Source organism: Podarcis filfolensis (genome assembly GCF_964270895.1).
Source record: "Podarcis filfolensis genome assembly, chromosome: 1".
Taxonomy (NCBI): Eukaryota; Metazoa; Chordata; class Lepidosauria; order Squamata; family Lacertidae; genus Podarcis; species Podarcis filfolensis.
Window position 1 is genome coordinate 74,493,505 of NC_139604.1, and position 17,315 is coordinate 74,510,819.

A 17,315-nucleotide genomic window follows, 5' to 3' on the forward strand; every position below is an offset into this window, starting at 1 on the left:
TAAAGCCCTAAACGGCCTCGGTCCAGTATACCTGAAGGAGCGTCTCCACCCCCATCATTCTGCCCGGACGCTGAGGTCCAGCGCCGAGGGCCTTCTGGCGGTTCCCTCATTGCGAGAAGCAAAGCTACAGGGAACCAGGCAGAGGGCCTTCTCGGTAGTGGCGCCCGCCCTGTGGAACGCCCTTCCAGCAGATGTCAAAGCGATAAACAACTACCTGACATTCAGAAGACATCTTAAGGCAGCCCTGTTCAGGGAAGTTTTTAACGTGTGATATTTTATTGTATTTTTGGTTTTTATGGAAGCCGCCCAGAGTGGCTGGGGAGGCCCAGCCAGATGGGCGGGGTATAAATAATAAATTATTATTATTATTATTACTCTTTGTAAGACTCTGACCATTAAAGTGTTATTGTTCTTTCTCTAATTTTTGTTTTTAGGGGATTTCACAGTAATTACATTTCCGTGATCCCTGACAATGCGTTTGTAGGAAACCCACTTCTTCGTACTATGTAAGTTTTTTTGGTTTTTTAAAAAAACAGTGATTACATTTTTTTGTTTAACGGATCAGGAAGTGATTATATGAACTGACAATTTGTCTTCTTAAATGTTTTCACTCTAGACATCTGTTTGATAACCCATTATCCTTTGTTGGGAACTCAGCTTTTCAAAACTTGTCAGATTTGCATTCCCTGTAAGTACCGTTTCACTATAGTATGATTGTATCCTTTGTCAGCTCCATTAAAAAGTAACTATAAAAATCTTTTAATTGTATTATTCTTATTATTATTATTAGACTTATATACTGCCCTTCATCCAAAGACCACAAGGCTGTTTACAACATAAAAACACAAATTATATAACATAACAACAAAGAACAAACAGAAACACACACCCCCACAAAAAAAATAGGTGCCTTTCCCCTCAACTGACTGGGGGAGGGGGCTCATAGTGCACAGCCCCATCAACTCTTTTTCTGCTCTTGGCGTGTTCCTGTAACTATGTTATCTCGTGGAAGAGAAAAAGCCTGGAGCAAGACTAAAATAAGCACACTTTAAATCATTATAGTAAGTTCCAGTTTTGGTGGTTTGTTTAGTAGTCTTAGGGAGGCTATTACGGGAAAGCTGGTAAAGGTTTTGCTTACAGTGCAAAACCAGAAAACAACAACAAGAGCACTCCCAAATTTATAATTAACATCAACAGTGCTGATAATATCTGTTACACAAGAATGATGATGAAGAATTAGCAATGGAGTTGCAAGACTAAAGTTGTGCAGTAAAGACCACTGGGGAAAGCACCATCATGCAAGATACAGGGAGATCATGTTTGCAGCATGGAGAAACATGTATGATTCTAAAAGATCTATAAGTTCTGTAGTTTAACTGCTATAGGGCATGGCTTAATAGAAGTTTGGCAAATACTTAATCACATAAATTGTTTGACAGCATCCTAATGTATATATTTTATACAAAAGCCATTGATTTCCCTGCTAAATTATTGTTTTTTATGGTTGATACCAAATACTGTAGGCAGGCAGTATTTAACAATTTCCAGCTAGGAGATCAGAAGAAGCCGCAGACCTAGTGCTAAGAACTTATAGACCAGGGGTCAGCAACCTTTTTTAGCCATGGGCCAGTCCGCCATCCCTCAGACCAGGTGGTGGGCTGGACTATATTTTGGAAAAAAAATATGAACGAATTCCTATGCCTCACAAATAACCCAGAGATGCATTTTAAATAAAAGCACGCATTCTACTCATGTAAAAACACGTTGATTCCCGGACCGCCTGCAGGCCAGATTGAGAAGGCGATTGGGCTGCATCCGGCCCACAGGCCTTAGGTTGCCTACCCCTGTTATAGAGCAATGTCAACTCATTATGTATTCTGTGTACCAGAACCCTTTCAGACACTGTTTATGTTCATGACTAATGGTGGAAGCCGATGCTGCCATTCCATTTACGTAGTGGCTTTTGATCTGGCAGCCACCTCTGCTAATGTAAGAGAAGAGGAGGTGATTCCTCCCTCCTTGTTGCAGCCTCTGTGCCCCACTTTCCTGAAAAACTGTTCCCGGGGGATCCCCAGAACAGCATGGAAGCAGGAAGGAAGGGGAATCTGAGAAAGTCCTCTCTTCCCTTGTTACATTAGCAGAGGCACTTGCTGGATCAAAATAGTTTTTTGCAAGTGGAATTGAAGTATTGGATCCCCTTCCTTAAGCCATGCAATCAATCTATAGCAACGGGGGGGGGGGGGTTGTGCAACTGCTGTTCCTGTATGTTACATTATGCCATTCTTCTGCGTGACTTGGTTTAACTGTACTTGACTATTACATCCACAACTCCATTGTTGCTACACTATTCTGTCTCTTCTGTGAACTGGATTTTATTGGGCATTGGTTATCATGATGATTAATTTAGGGTGATGCCTTCATTGTTGTTTTCCTATGCTTCCTTGTGAGCACTCTGTTTTCCCCTCTTCCCTTTTCCTTATTGTTCTTTCCCTTGCAAAACCCCACGGTTGTAAATCGGTCATATATTTTGGTATGTTTCCATGAGCTCATCTTGGTGCACACACCCTTTGAAAACATAAGCCTTGGAGATTTGATCAAACAAACCCTTGCAAGTCTTTGCTAAACTGAGAAATGCATTTCAATCACAGTGTGCTTTTTGTACTGCCACCTCAGGATGACTCCCAACTTAGCTTAAAAATGGGATTTAGCTTAGATGAGTCTTACAGCTTCACTTAATCTGAGACCTAATGTGTCTCAGTTGTATTACTTGGCAGTGACCACAGCACAAATGTGGTCATTCTTTAGAAGTGCTGTGCTCTGTTCGTAGGTTTCTTGTGTATGCTAAATATTTATGAATAAAAGAAAAGCTCCTCTTCCTCATTCCGGTATTAAATTCTCAGAAAGGAAGTAGTAGGGCCTACACCAGAGGAAAAGACAGAGTAGAGGTGGGGAACCTTTTGTCACAGAGCCCCACTTTCCCTTGGCAGGGATGGGAGGAATCCTTGAGGTCTGCACACTGCTGGTGGCTGCAGACATAGAATGCTTACTCATAGCATTCATTTTCTTTCTCACCCTCACACACACACTCTGCATTACTTACCACTTTCTGTTTCTGCTCTCTCACAAATCCACACATGTGAATTTAACATGTACGTCAGTGTCTTGACTGTGAGCAAGGAAGCTGTCTTGGCAACCAGACCATAGTATCAACGACAGAGCAGTCCATTGGCAAGCGTTCAGATTTTGAACATAATTCTGAGTAGATGACAAACACATTTTTCAAAATTTTGTGTTGGTTCTCCTCCCCCAAAAATAAAAGCATTTGTAATCCATTTAATATTTCAAACATTTCTAAGCTGTGCTTAGAGATTTGTACATTGAGATGTGATGCAAATGTCATTAAATCTAGCACGGATAAATGTAAGTGGAAATGAGATTAGATTGGTATGAACCTTTAATGAAAACCTCTATTCACATAGCACATATCATTGGCTATGTATGACCTCCAATGCTGTGCTTCAGTAGGCCTCTGAATACCAGTTGGTGGGATTCACAAATGAGGAGAGTAGTATTGTACTCAAGACCTAATTTCAGGCTTCCCAAAGGCATCTGGAAGGCCACTTTGAGAACAGGATACTGAACTTGATGGGCTTTTGGCCTGACCCAGCAGGGCTCTTCTTGTGTTCCTTCTATCCCCTAAAGCAACAGTGTGTGTCATCGTATTTCTTCTTCTCCTTCAGGGTCATTCGTGGCGCCAGCATGGTACAGTGGTTTCCTAACTTAACAGGAACCACCAATCTGGAAAGCCTGTAAGTATCTTCTATCAAACTCTATTAATGAACAATAACTAATTCTAATGGTTAGATTCTCTTTTAAGGAGAACATTTAAAATTAATTTTATTGCTGAGTTTTGGAGATCGGACTTCCTTATCCATATGTTTATGTTACATGAGCCCATTTCAGGCATACTTCCTCCCATGCAGTTACCATTATGTGCAAGGGAGCGTAGGAATTAATCCATTTGCTTCCTCCCCTCATGTGGGGAGCTTTCCTGTACAGAAAAGGTTCCCTGCTGCAGAAGTTCCTTTCCCAGAACATGAAAATCATATGAAGCCAAGAACATGATGGAGGTGTATGGGGCCAGTGAGTTCATTCTCACCCTCCTCCTCATTGGATGAAGCTTGGAAACCTGAAAAAGGCTAAGCTTTATCTAACCTTAGGGTATCCAGTTAGTTAGAGAGAAAGCAAAGCATTTGTAATTCTTCCTAATGATGTAGGATATGCACATGGTTAAGCCTAACATCGTTTTTAAAATACGTTTCTGAAAGAGCAAATGAAAAAATGCTATCACTGTTTCTATAACTATTGACCTATTTTTAATCTGTTTCAGTTTTGTTGAATCAACACTGCTAGGGCATTAGTCAAAGGCACATGTATTTTAAAAATGTCCTTTACTGTGTTCAGAAATAAGTGATTGAGTCCTAACTTTCTAGGATAGTTGTGTCTTCATTTTAATAATTCTGGCAATTATTATGAATCAAAGTTCATTCACATGCTTCTGTTTTATTAAACAGGACTTTTACAGGCACCAAAATAAGCAGCATCCCCATTGATCTATGCCAAGAACAAAAACTGCTTCGGACTTTGTAAGTAAAAACCTCTTGGTCCTACTATAAAACCACAAAAGTAGAATATACAATTTATATCAATGTTTGTTAGCACATCCCTTATAAGGAGCAGTATGTGCTATAGATTTTATATGAGGGAAATGGAGCATAATAACCCAAAAAGTCAGAATTGAGCATGTCAGTTTAAAACCACGCATCCCTGCTATGAGTCATGTGTTTCGGTTGCCTTGTTTTCACATCACTCTAAGCCAAACTGGAGCTTACTGGGACCGCATGAATGGGCAGGCTCTTGTAGAGACTTGCTAACTCCCTGGTCTGTGTGTTGCTGCATCCTCTTAGGGATGCAAATGCCCCCCTCCTGCTCATCGGTTTGAGCCTCTGTTAAAAAAGGAGGGAGCAATAATCCTTCACTGCTGATCTGCAGACATCAGCTCAGGATAGGTGGCCTGTGCATGTGTATATGGTGTGTGTGAATGCAAGAGTGTGGAGTGGCTAAACCCACTACTGATACGCAGCTCCTGGAGAGTTGACTAATGGTGACTGCAGCCCTTATGAATTTGAGACTTTAGTTTCAATTGCTTTTGTAAACTTCCTAATCACATCCCACATCTATACTATCTTTTAAGCTGAAGTTGTTCGAAAAACTTTAGAGAAGGCAGTCCACTTTCTTTGGAAAACAGCTAGTGGGGAAATAGATTGTTATAAGAATGTTGGGAGAGGAAGATTGACCATATATTTGTGACCCTGAATTAGAAGCAGTATACCTTCATATAAAATGATAAAGGTAACCTTTTCCTTTTGTTTCCTTTACAAGGGATTTATCTTATAACAACATAAAACAACTTCCAAGTTTTAAAGGTTGCAGTTCCCTGGAAGAAATGTGAGTATAGAGCACTCCCAGTCTAATCTGATTTTCCCTCCCCACCCCCACCCCCGCGCCTGAATCTGTGCCACCAAAAATGAAACTCTATAGTTTGTCTACAACTGATAGCAAGAGGACAGTATTTCAAAACAGGCATTCCTTGTTTTCGTCCTAAGTTAATGTTTTGTGACCAGAGTGGGAAGTGTACAAAGTGGTGATAGATGTTAAGTCCTCTCATTACTTCATTGCCTTTTGGTGCATTTCTACTTTTCTTTTGTCATTCTTGCTTCCTCCTCGCTCTCTATTTGCCCCAGTGGCTTCTAGACCTTGGCCTTTATTCAGTTTTCAACTTGTGTCTGGGTGGTGTGTATGTGTGTCTGGGTGGTGTGTGTGTGTGTGTGTGAGTTTTAAGCAACTGTTAAGGCCCCTTCGTCTTGTGCCTTGTAGGACATATAATATAAATGCCCTACCTGATGCACAAAATCCAGAGCTCAATGATCCCAAACAAATGTCCAAGCTCTGTTTGAAGATCTCCAGTAACAGAGAGCCCACCAACCCTCTATGTAAAATTGTTTCCATTGTCAAACTACTCTTACCACCGAATCTGTCCTCTTGAAACTTAAGCTGTTGGATGTAGTTCTGCCCTCTGCAGAAGCAGAAAATAAATATTTACCCTTTATGGAGGTGCTTAAAAAAAACCAACCAACCTCACAGAACTTGTATTGTTACCTGTCTCTATTGATTTCCTCTGAACCCATTCAATTTGTCTACCTACTTCTTCAAGTCTGCTGCTCTGAGCAGGAGACAGGATTCCAGTTGAGGTCTAACTAGTGTGGTTTTGCAATAAGCTCCAAGTCCACTTCATGCTATTACTGTGTTGCTAAATTAGGCTTTCACCTCGTATCTTGCTTTATGCTCTCTTCCTTGAACTCCTTCTGTTTCTTTTTTCCCTTCCTTCCTTTCTTTCAGTCTTCCATAGTGTCTTTCACTTAATCATTCATTAATAATTTGAGGTTAATAAGTTAAAAGTGGGGGTTGTTCCTGTCAGGATAGAATGCAGTGTCATGACTGTGCTGCCTTTTGGTGAAAATCCTCCTCTGTGTAACTAATTTCCATATTTCAGATCTTTGCAGCATAATCAAATTGAAGAAATCAAAGACAATATATTCCAGGGGCTGACTTCTCTACGTACCCTGTGAGTCTATTCTCTTTACAAATGCTTTTATTTTAAATGAAGTGTTGGAAACTAACAGTGGTATTCAATGTTGGTAGTCAACGTACAGTTAACCACAGCAAGGCAATCATTTGTAAAATAGCTCTCAGCCCAGCCAATCCAGCACTCCTCAAAATGTTTCATTTATTTTGTCCCTCCTGTCCCAATGCTTAATTTAGGCATCTCCCACACATATGCACTCCTTTCTCCTCCAATTTAAAACCACATCCACAAATCAGTAAAGCCAGATGGTTTGCTGAAATGTCACCATAGACAGGAGGCAGCCTTCAGATGGGTTTTATCCACTTCTAGTTCTGAGCTCACATAAGTGCCATGGTTTATTTCCCCTTAAAAATAAATTAGAATGAGATAAGTATTTCATCCGTTATATTGTAAGCCACTTTGAATGCATGTTGCATATGTGGCAGTTACATACCAAAACAAACTTTATAAAATTTATGTTAATTGTTACGTGGGTGTATTGGTTTAAATTCACCCTAGAAAATTGGGGGAGAAGGAGACTGCAGTATTGATGGCAGGACAGTGGCCAGGAAGTGGGTGCTGTAGGACTTGCAAAGATCACTGGGGTGAGAGCTTGCTTAGATAAGATACTGCAAGTTTTTGATGAGAGAACACAGAAGTGGATCACTGTTTAGGAGGAACAGATGCTGTATTGCAAAGTGGATATGCCCCATTCATTACACAGAATAACAAACCTAAAACAATAAACAAGCAATACTAATCTTAAAACAATAAGGTAATCACAGTATTAGGCAGCAAAATGAATTGCAAAGGGCCCTCAGAGTTGCAAAGGGCCCTCTCCCACATCTTCACATAAAGTATAGATCCTGAAAGTGTGGGGGGGGGGGAGCCTCTGTGACAGATCTTAATCCAATAGGTCATGCCAAACTGGGAGGGGGAGCTAATATCTCAGAAGACAGAATCAGGATTCAATATGACCTTAACTGATTGGAAAACTGGGCCGTAACAAAATGAATTTCAGTATGGAATGTAAGGTTATTCCTTATCAGGGTCAAGGATTTGTCCCAGGTAAGAGAGGTAATGACATGGAGTCATCTGAAATCAAATTTAGGTAGCTGGTGCTGGCACCTGGAGAAAAGAGAGCAAGTAGACCTTTATAGTGCCATCTTGGAAGGCCATGGTCCACCAAGCCTTGTTTCTCAGTTTTCCAGTGAATAAAATGCCCTTAAGAGAACTGTGTCAAGAAAATTGGTCATTATGACATTGTAAAATACAGTTAAGTTGCAAGTTATTTATGTTTGTTAAAAATTTAGTATGACCTGAAACACAAAGTAATCACTGAAGTGCAAACAATAGCCATTTAGGCATGTCAGTATAAATCACTAACACAATAGCACCTCTTTAAATTGCAGTGATCTCAGCAGAAATTTGATCCACCGAATTGACAAGGAAGCATTTACTATGCTGGGTGCTATTACCAACCTGTAAGTAGACCATTTTTAGAACAGTGCAAGTACCATTTCTCCTTCTCAAAAAATATCCACTTCTATTTCCCATAATGCCTTAAACCCTCATTCAGCTGGCATCCTGAAAGAGCAAAAAGTACCATGTTCCTGCAGCATACAAGAAAACCAGCTACTCACATCACAGCTTGATGTGTGTTGGTGTAAAAAGAATGCCACTCAGCCTGTGAAACTTAGAGTAATTTTGGTCTTCTCTCTCTTCTTGATCCCCTTTGTATGCAGCTCCCGTATTTGCAAAAAAACACACAAAAAAACCAAAAAACAGTAAGTGAGTCATTTCCAGGGAACTTCCAAAGTCATTCAATATCTTGACTTTGCATATGGAACAACCAAGCAGAATATGATTTATAGTGGAGTTTTATACAAATATTAGTATGCACTCACATTTTTAGCAACCTGGAGAAATGAAGAGCATTTCTGTGACTCTTGTGTGCATAAGACCGGAAGGAGAGCCCTGCTGCATCAGACTAAAAGGTCCAACTAGTCCTGCACCCTCTTTCCTAATGTTGCTTACCAGATGCCTCTGGGAAGCTGACAAGCTGAGCATGAAGGCAATATCCCTCCCCTGTTGCTGCTTTCTCCCATCAGCTGGTTTTCAGGGCCACAAAGTTGTTGAAACAAGAAGTTGTACATACCATCTTGAATAATAGCCACTGATGGACCTTTCCATGAATTTGTCTAATCTCCATTTCAAGCAGTTGAAGCTGGTGGCCATCACAATATCTTCTGGCAGCAAATTCCATAAATTATTTGCTATGAGAAATACTTCATTTTGTCTGGTGGGAGTTTCAGGATGATATTCTTCATTGGGTGACCCAAGTTTCAGTATTATGAGAAGGGAGAAAAATGTCTGCCTCCACATCATGCTTAATTTACTTCTGTCGTGCCCCTCCCCTTATGCTGCTACTTCTGGTTTTTCTGTCTTCTGTTTAGTGACTACTGCATGTAGACGAATGCCTCCATCGGGCAGCTGTGCTTTGCTAGGCTGGCAACTTGGCTTGGCCTATAACAGCCATTCCCTTTTGAAATAGCTGCATAGGAAGATAATAGATATTTAAAAGCCAGCTTCCAGATTTGTCTGAAGATGGTGATGGCTGGGTTAATTTCTGTTGACATTTGGAAAATCTAGGAAAAGGTGCAACAAAGGGAAGAGCATTGTATCTCAAAGGAGGAGACCCAGGTTCAATTTCCTGCTCAGACATGAAGCTTACTGGGTGACCTTGGGCAGATCTCCATTTTTTTTATTACTAGAACATTTATATCCAACCTTTCCTCCAAGGACCTCAAGGTGCTGTACTTTTCTCCTCCTCAGTCTATTTTCACAACATCCACAAAGAGTAGGGTAGGCTTAGGAGACTGTAGGATTTTGAACCCTAGTCTCCCAGGTCATAGTCCAACACTCTAAGCGCTATATCACATTGCCTCTGCTCCTCTCATCATCTCTCAGTTGAACTTGCTTCTCAGGATTGTTATGGGCTATCATCACTTAATGATACCCTAAGGTTATTTTTGGAGGAAGGGAATATTGATTGTACAATACTGCTTAGAGATCCAGAAGCAGAGTGTTCCACTCATCCAGTGAGCAAAATGGCTAGATATCTTTTTAATTTTAGATTTGCATATTCAAGTATTCAAAATTAATGTGGTCTGTTTTCCCCTCACACTTGGTTTTTCTGTCATCCTTTTAGAGATTTAAGTTTCAATGCATTGACTTCATTTCCAACTGGAGGCCTGGCTGGGTTAAACCAGCTTAAACTTGTAGGCAATACAGAACTGAAAGAAGCTTTGGTGGCAAAGGACTTTGTAAAACTCAGGTAAGTCAGTAACTGGGTCAATACACCCTGGATTTATCTTACTGCCCCAAAATAAAGTCAATCCAGCTGGCAGTTGCTCTTGCATTTCTCATTAATAGGGCTGTGCGGTAAACCAAATACATTTAACTTCCACATAGAAAACTATGGCTTATATATGATGACTAAATCCAGTGCTCACCTGGAGCAAAGATCTTTGTCCAATTTGCCATTATAGGGAGCTCTACTGCAAGCTACAATAGAACAAATCTACACTGGGCCTACCCACCTCTTCAGACTTTCATCAAAACGAATTGCCCATCATTGCTTTACAGAAAAAAATACTGTTTTCTAAAAAATCTCTTCAGCTGCTCTTTATTCCTTTACACCCTTTTTCATGCCTCTGTTTTTTTTAAAAAAACTTTTTGTTCTAGTATTTTAGAAGAATGGCTGGCTGTAAATATTGAACATTGACATTTGCACACCATAGATTTGTGGATGTAAGCACAATTATTGGATGTGGTGAGGTTACATTATATTTGTCAAATAAAGGAAGTAGTTTCAAAGCCCGTTGTTTCTGCTTGGTGTACTATGGCAAGCAGCCTGTGTACCAGCCTACTATGCATGAAGATAATCAGAATAGATAAGTTAAAAAATTGTCCAGTAGCACCTTAGAGACCAACTAAGTTTGTTCAGGGTATAAGCTTTCGTGTGCATGCACACTTCTATAATCAGAATAGATATTGCTCTTAGTTCTTCCTTGACTGAAGTTAGGTTGGTAGAGATGAGGAGAATTCTTGGTAGTTATACCCTCATTTTAGAAGTCCCTTACCAGAGAAGTCTACCAGGCTTGGTTTTTCCACATCTTCTGAAAATTACTGAATGTTAGCAGGCATTCTGAGAGCAAGGCACATGCTCTTAAGCTGATCTAGTATCTCCCCAGCACCCCATCAATAGCAGTTTTATAGTTTTTATGGTGGTATAGCTTTAGTGGCAATATTTTAAATATTTTAATTAGTTTCTATTTTTATTTGGCATTAACTTTATAGTTGCAAGCAACTTTTTAAAATATGTCAGGACCCTTCATCTAGATACATGAATCTTTCTGGCACATCCTTAAGTTGGATGAGAGACAGGGGCAATGCAGGAAATCCAGACAGGCAAGCCAGAAGGATTTCATATAAACAAAATTAACAGTGAGGATGACAGGCGTGTGCTTAGTGCTGTGTTTGCCTGGGAATTCACTTGCGCAACAGTGTTGCTCTCCAGGCAGCTTGATGAATGTTCATTTCAGCATGCACAGGTAATAGCACGATCGCTTGTAACATCTTGCTTGCCTTAAGATGACAACATTTTAACATAATGTTGGATTACAACCAGAGAAACTTCTTAGATCAGAGCTCATATAGAAAATGAATTCTACAGTACTATAGCTGGAACTTTCATAATCTCTTTCTCTAATATAAATCTCTAATATTCTTCAGGAAATCTTATAATTAGCTTTAATCTGAAGCTCATCTTCCTTAGAAGGTATTTTGAAAAGGAAAGCAGTCTCCAGCTCTGGGAGATGATGTTGTTTTATAAAGAAAAACAAATGTCAATTAAGAATTCCTGCTTGTATTTTCAGATCTCTTTCTGTTCCATATGCTTACCAATGCTGTGCTTTCTGGGGCTGTGACTCTTATTTAAATGCTAACACAGAAGATTCCAGTCACCAAGATTCAGTTGCACATGAGCGAGGTGAGTCCTCCGATATAGTAATAGTGTGTGAAAATGGTTCAAATTTTAGTGGGATTTAAGCAGTTGGCTCCTTATCTCACTCGCCCTGACCTAGCCACTGTGATCCACGCAACGGTCACCTCCAGACTGGATTATTGTAACTCGCTCTACGTGGGGCTGCCCTTGAGACTGACCCAGAAACTCCAGCGGGTGCAGAATGCCGCGGCGAGACTCCTTATGGGGTCTTCGCTGCGAGATCACATTCATCCGGTGCTATACCAGCTGCACTGGCTCCCAGTGGAGTACAGGATCAGGTTTAAGGTGCTGGTTTTAACCTTTAAAGCCCTATACGGCCTAGGACCCTCGGACCTACGGGACCGCCTCTCCTGGTATGCCCCACAGAGAAATTTACGGTCTGCAAATAAAAACATCCTGAAGATCCCAGGCCACAGAGAGGTTAGGCTGGCCTCAACTAGAGCCAGGGCTTTCTCGGCCACGGCTCCAATCTGGTGGAACGCTCTGTCACAAGAGACTAGGGCCCTGCGGGACCTGACATCTTTCCGCAGGGCCTGCAAGACAGAGCTGTTCCACCAGGCCTTTGGTCAGGGCGCAGCCTGACCCCCTCCTCTGGCAATCTGCACAGAATTTTGCTTAATGGTTGCCATCAATTTGATTTTAATTTGATTTTAATTAATTTTATAATGAATGTTTTTAGAATGTTGGATTATTTTGATTGTTGTTAGCCGCCCTGAGCCCAGCTTCGGCTGGGGAGGGCGGGATATAAATAAAATTTATTATTATTATTATTATTATTATTTAATGTTGCTAAGAGGCATATGTAGTATTTCGGTTTGCACAATTCCCACAGGGAGCTTTCAACCTGCTCCAGTCTTCAAGGCTGATGAGGATCATCATGGTTTATCCAATCATCACATCTTGCATGCCACGATTTGGGTGTATATGAGTGTGATACTTCCTTCCTCCCCTCCAAGCACCAAAGCACGAACACAAAACTGCTCAGTCATGCCATGATCTTCTGTGCTTCAAACTATGGGGAAGAATCCATTACATAACTTAATGAGAATTTGGAGTGCCATCTAAGAGGATTTTGCAGGCTTTCTCCCCACCCTCAAGTAGACTTAAGATATTTTAATTTAATATGAAGCAAAAGTGTCAATTACAGGAATGTATTTTTAAGAGTCTAAGAACCACCCAGTGGTTTCCTATTTTAGTATTTCTCTAGGCCTAATCATCTTCCTCTTTAATCAAGGTGCACCGGAAGCAGATTACTTAAGCAGCAATAAGAATGAGGAACTTGGTCAGACAATAATTCACTGTACCCCCACAACAGGTAACTGGACTGTTCCCTACCTTAAATTTATCATCTGAATGTTTGCATTAAAGGTAGACAGAATTCACCAGTCTGGTAAACAGTCTTCTAATTGTGGTGAAATAATTCAGAAAAGATCTTCCTCCTCTTGTGTTGTGCACTGCTGTTGTGCACTGCTGCGTTATTATTTATTGTTTTGTGGTTTTATCTTACGATTTTAGCACCAATTATGCTTGTTTAAATTGAGGCACTTTTGTAGAAATATTCTGCCTTGGTCAGACCACAACTAGAGTACTGTGTCCAGTTGTGGGCACCATAAATTAAGGAGGATATTCATAAGCTGGAACGTGTGCAGTGGAGAGCAACCAAGATGATCAGGGGTCTGGAAACCAGGCCTTATGAGGAAAAGTTGAGGCAATTGGGTATGTTTAAGCAGGATAAGAGGAGACTGAGAGGAGGTATGATCACCATCTTCAAATATCTAAAGGGCTGTCACATGGAGGGTGGAGCCAAGCTTGTTTTCTCCTGCTCTGGAGGGTAGGACTCAAACCAATCGATTCAAGTTACAAGAAAAGAGATTCCGATTAATTATCATGATAGACTTTTTAGCAGTATGAGCTGTTTGACAGTGGAACAGACTCCCATGAGATGTAGTGGACTGTTCCTTGGAGGTTTTTAAGAAGTTGGGTGGCCATCTGTCATGGAGAGGTTGAGATTTCTGCATTGAGATTTCTGCAAGAAGTTGAGATTTCTGCATTGCGGGGGATTGGACTACATGACCCTTGGAGTCCCTTCAAACTCAACAATTCTATGATTGTATGATTTTAACTAATGCCTATCTTACAATAGTGTTCAAATATTTTAGCACTGTCAATCTGGTATTTCTCACTGTATTTTTTCTTTGCTTTTTTTAAGGTGCTTTCAAGCCCTGTGAATACTTACTAGGAAGCTGGATGATCCGTCTTACAGTCTGGTTTATTTTTTTGGTTGCCTTGTTCTTCAACATGCTTGTCATGTTAACTATATTTGCTCCTTGTACTTCACTGCCTTCCTCCAAACTATTCATAGGCTTGATTTCTGTCTCTAACTTATTTATGGGGGTCTACACTGGCATATTAACTTTCCTGGATGCAGTTTCTTGGGGAAGGTTTGCTGAATTTGGTATCTGGTGGGAAACTGGCAGTGGCTGTAAAGTTGCTGGGTTTCTGGCCATCTTCTCTTCAGAAAGTGCCATTTTTTTCCTGATGCTAGCAGCCATTGAGCGGAGCTTATCTGCAAAGGAAATAATTAAAAAGGGTAAAAGCAATAATCAGAAACAATTTCGAATTGCAGCTATTTTTGCTTTCCTGTGTGCACTTGTAGCAGGATGCTTACCACTTTTCCATAAGGGAGAGTATTCTGCATCACCTCTCTGCCTGCCCTTTCCCACTGGAGAAACTCCTTCCCTAGGGTTCACGGTTACATTAGTGCTCCTAAACTCATTAGCCTTTTTGCTCATGGCTATTATTTATATCAAACTCTACTGCAACTTGGAAAAGGAGGACCTCTCTGAGAACTCACAGGCTAGCATGATTAAACATGTTGCTTGGCTAATCTTCACCAACTGCATCTTTTTTTGCCCGGTTGCATTTTTCTCCTTTGCTCCGCTCATCACTGCAATTTCTATTAGCCCTGAAATCATGAAGTCTGTCACTCTAATATTTTTCCCATTACCTGCTTGTTTGAATCCAGTTTTGTACATCTTCTTCAATCCCAAATTTAAAGAAGATTGGAAATTATTGAGATGGCACATCACCAAGAAAAGTGGGACTGGAACAGTTGCTGTCAATACTCAAGGTGGCTGTGGGGCGCAGGATTTTTACTATGACTGTGGCATGTACACACATCTGCAGGGCAACCTTACCATGTGTGAATGTTGTGAATCACTACTTATATCAAAGCCTGTGCCATGTAAACACTTAATAAAATCCCACAGTTGTCCAGCTCTGACAGTAGTGCCTTGCCAAAGGCCAGATGGCTATTGGTCAGATTGTGGTACCCAGTCTGCTCATTCTGATTACGCTGATGAAGAGGACTCTTTTGTGTCTGACAGTTCAGATCAAGTACAGGCCTGTGGACGTGCCTGTTTTTATCAAAGCAGAGGTTTCCCATTGGTTCGTTACGCCTACAACATCCCAAGGATTAAAGACTGAAAGACTTTACTGCAAAGCATGTGATTAAAGAGGAGGAAGTGTGATGCTTCAAAGACCATGGCTGTTCTGACCTTTTACCTGGAAGCACTTTTATAACCATCACCTGATGTTAGTTAAAAACAAGGGATGTAGGCAGTGAATGTCTTGAACAATGTATTTTAAATAAGAGCTGTTGCTCTTAATGTAAATAATTGGAAAACCAAAATTTATAATCCCATTGTTTTTTACTCTTTTTTCCAAGCAATTATGTATTACATTCTTAGGCTATTTTTCCATGTTGTTATCCAATTGTAACTTACTGCTCCTGTTGTGATGTGAATTCTGCCAACTTTTCTAGTTAAGCACAATACAACAGAAAGCAGTTAACACACACACACACACAAATATTTTTAAATGTGACTTTATTATAACAAGGGAAAAAATGTTGCTAACTTTTGTATAGCATTTCTGACTGAATCTCAGGACATTTTACTGCAGGGCCAAAAGAAGAGAGTACTCTTCCCAAATGCAACTGTGAGACAAATATGGGAAAAACATGCTATGTTTTCATAATTTAACCTGTAGCTAACTTTGTCTGGAATGAAAGCGTTTATTTCAGTAGAATACTTTAAACCCCTCTTAATAGAATCTGAACAGTTTGGTTGAATAGCCTTTCAGCTCAGATACTGCTTGATAGCAAATGAGAACTTTGGGCTTTTGCATGCTGGACAAACGTCAACATGTGTTTTGCCAAATTTGTGCTGTGTGGTCTCAAAGGGCTAGATCCAGACTTCACTGTCCACAGATAGAAAGTCTGCTTGCATACACAGGCAGTTTTTTATCCAAGTGTCCCACTGGTAACGGCAGATTTTGCAGATTTCTCCCCTCCACCTGCAGCCCCCAGTGCCAGCTTCCACACTATTCTGAAGGATCCCCTAACCCTTGGCAATACTGTGGAATGTATTGCAGGGGGATGGGGGAATTGGCAAAAGTCACCCCCTCCATACACCCCTTGCCCCAAATGCTGTCAGGAGAATCCCCTGAGCATAACTCTGTCCAGAGGTTGCTTTTGCCATTGCTCTGACCCTACAACCTCTAGGATGAATATAGCACTTATCAAAAGTTGCGGAATAGTCTGCATACATAATTGGGGGTTGCCTAATGCACACCCAGAGCATTTTTGACATAGAAGACAACAGGATAACCACTATCACCTGAGAGAACCTCAGTTTTGGGATTGTGCCATGTGTCTCGAGAGAGCAAAAAATGTGTGACATGAACAGCCACGAGAGGTAGTAATGAACATGCTCTTCAGGAAGGGAAATGTTTGGGGTGAAATCATAGTACATAGTACTTTGCAATAATAATAATAATAATGTTATTTGGAGTAAAAGATTGGGATGTTCACAAACTTCTAAACAAGGCATGTAAGGGGTCCCACAACGCTAGGAATTTCTGCTTTGATGCTATTTTACAGTAATGTGGAAATGGATTGTCTTGCATTAAAGTGGGGGAGGGCATGGCAAGTTGAATAATTGCATCTTTAGATCTGAGGCCCTGGTTCTTTCATAATTATAAGGAGCAATCCTTGATATATGCCCTTAAACTGAAGTCTGAGCAGCATAATATGAGTGCATAATCAAACTAAATCTTACATATTTTGGAAGAAAATGTTAAGTTGATTGCAATTCCACTGCCATACCAGTAATTCTGGCATAATTTTTACTAAATGATTAAAACTAGATTGCAGTTAGGAAAATTAAACTGTACATAATGTGCATAAAAAGTCTTTTCTTTGTATTGTAAATTATTTGATAGAACACATGATGGGAAACATGGCTTCAGTGCATTTTGTTAATTAAGGCTACCTCCTGAAATATAACAGCTGCCAGTAGCAGAATGTTTAAATTGTGGTTTATATACTTTTTTGCATTGTAAATAAACATTGGTTGTACATTGTTGTTGTAATAAAACCAGAAGCTTTGTATATCGAAATTATTTAGCTTGTACAAAATATAGGATGCTATCAATCTCGTATACTGTAATTTTTGTAAGCCTAAATCATTCATAGTAAAATCAAAGAAAATCAAAAAGCAA

At 40.3% G+C, this 17,315-nt stretch overlaps 1 protein-coding gene across 1 annotated transcript in view; it reads left to right on the forward strand.

Moving 5' to 3' along the window:
* The window catches only part of LGR4 (leucine rich repeat containing G protein-coupled receptor 4), an 86,116-nt gene extending 68,801 nt beyond the window's left edge, over positions 1-17,315 (forward strand). Inside the window, exons 8-18 of the mRNA XM_083598233.1 lie at positions 435-506; positions 617-688; positions 3,741-3,809; positions 4,575-4,646; positions 5,443-5,508; positions 6,614-6,685; positions 8,098-8,169; positions 9,897-10,022; positions 11,626-11,738; positions 12,988-13,068; positions 13,963-17,315. Of these exons, the coding sequence (XP_083454359.1) occupies positions 435-506; positions 617-688; positions 3,741-3,809; positions 4,575-4,646; positions 5,443-5,508; positions 6,614-6,685; positions 8,098-8,169; positions 9,897-10,022; positions 11,626-11,738; positions 12,988-13,068; positions 13,963-15,239 (2,092 nt within the window). The 3' untranslated portion in view covers positions 15,240-17,315. The remainder of the gene's footprint in view (positions 1-434; positions 507-616; positions 689-3,740; positions 3,810-4,574; positions 4,647-5,442; positions 5,509-6,613; positions 6,686-8,097; positions 8,170-9,896; positions 10,023-11,625; positions 11,739-12,987; positions 13,069-13,962) is intronic.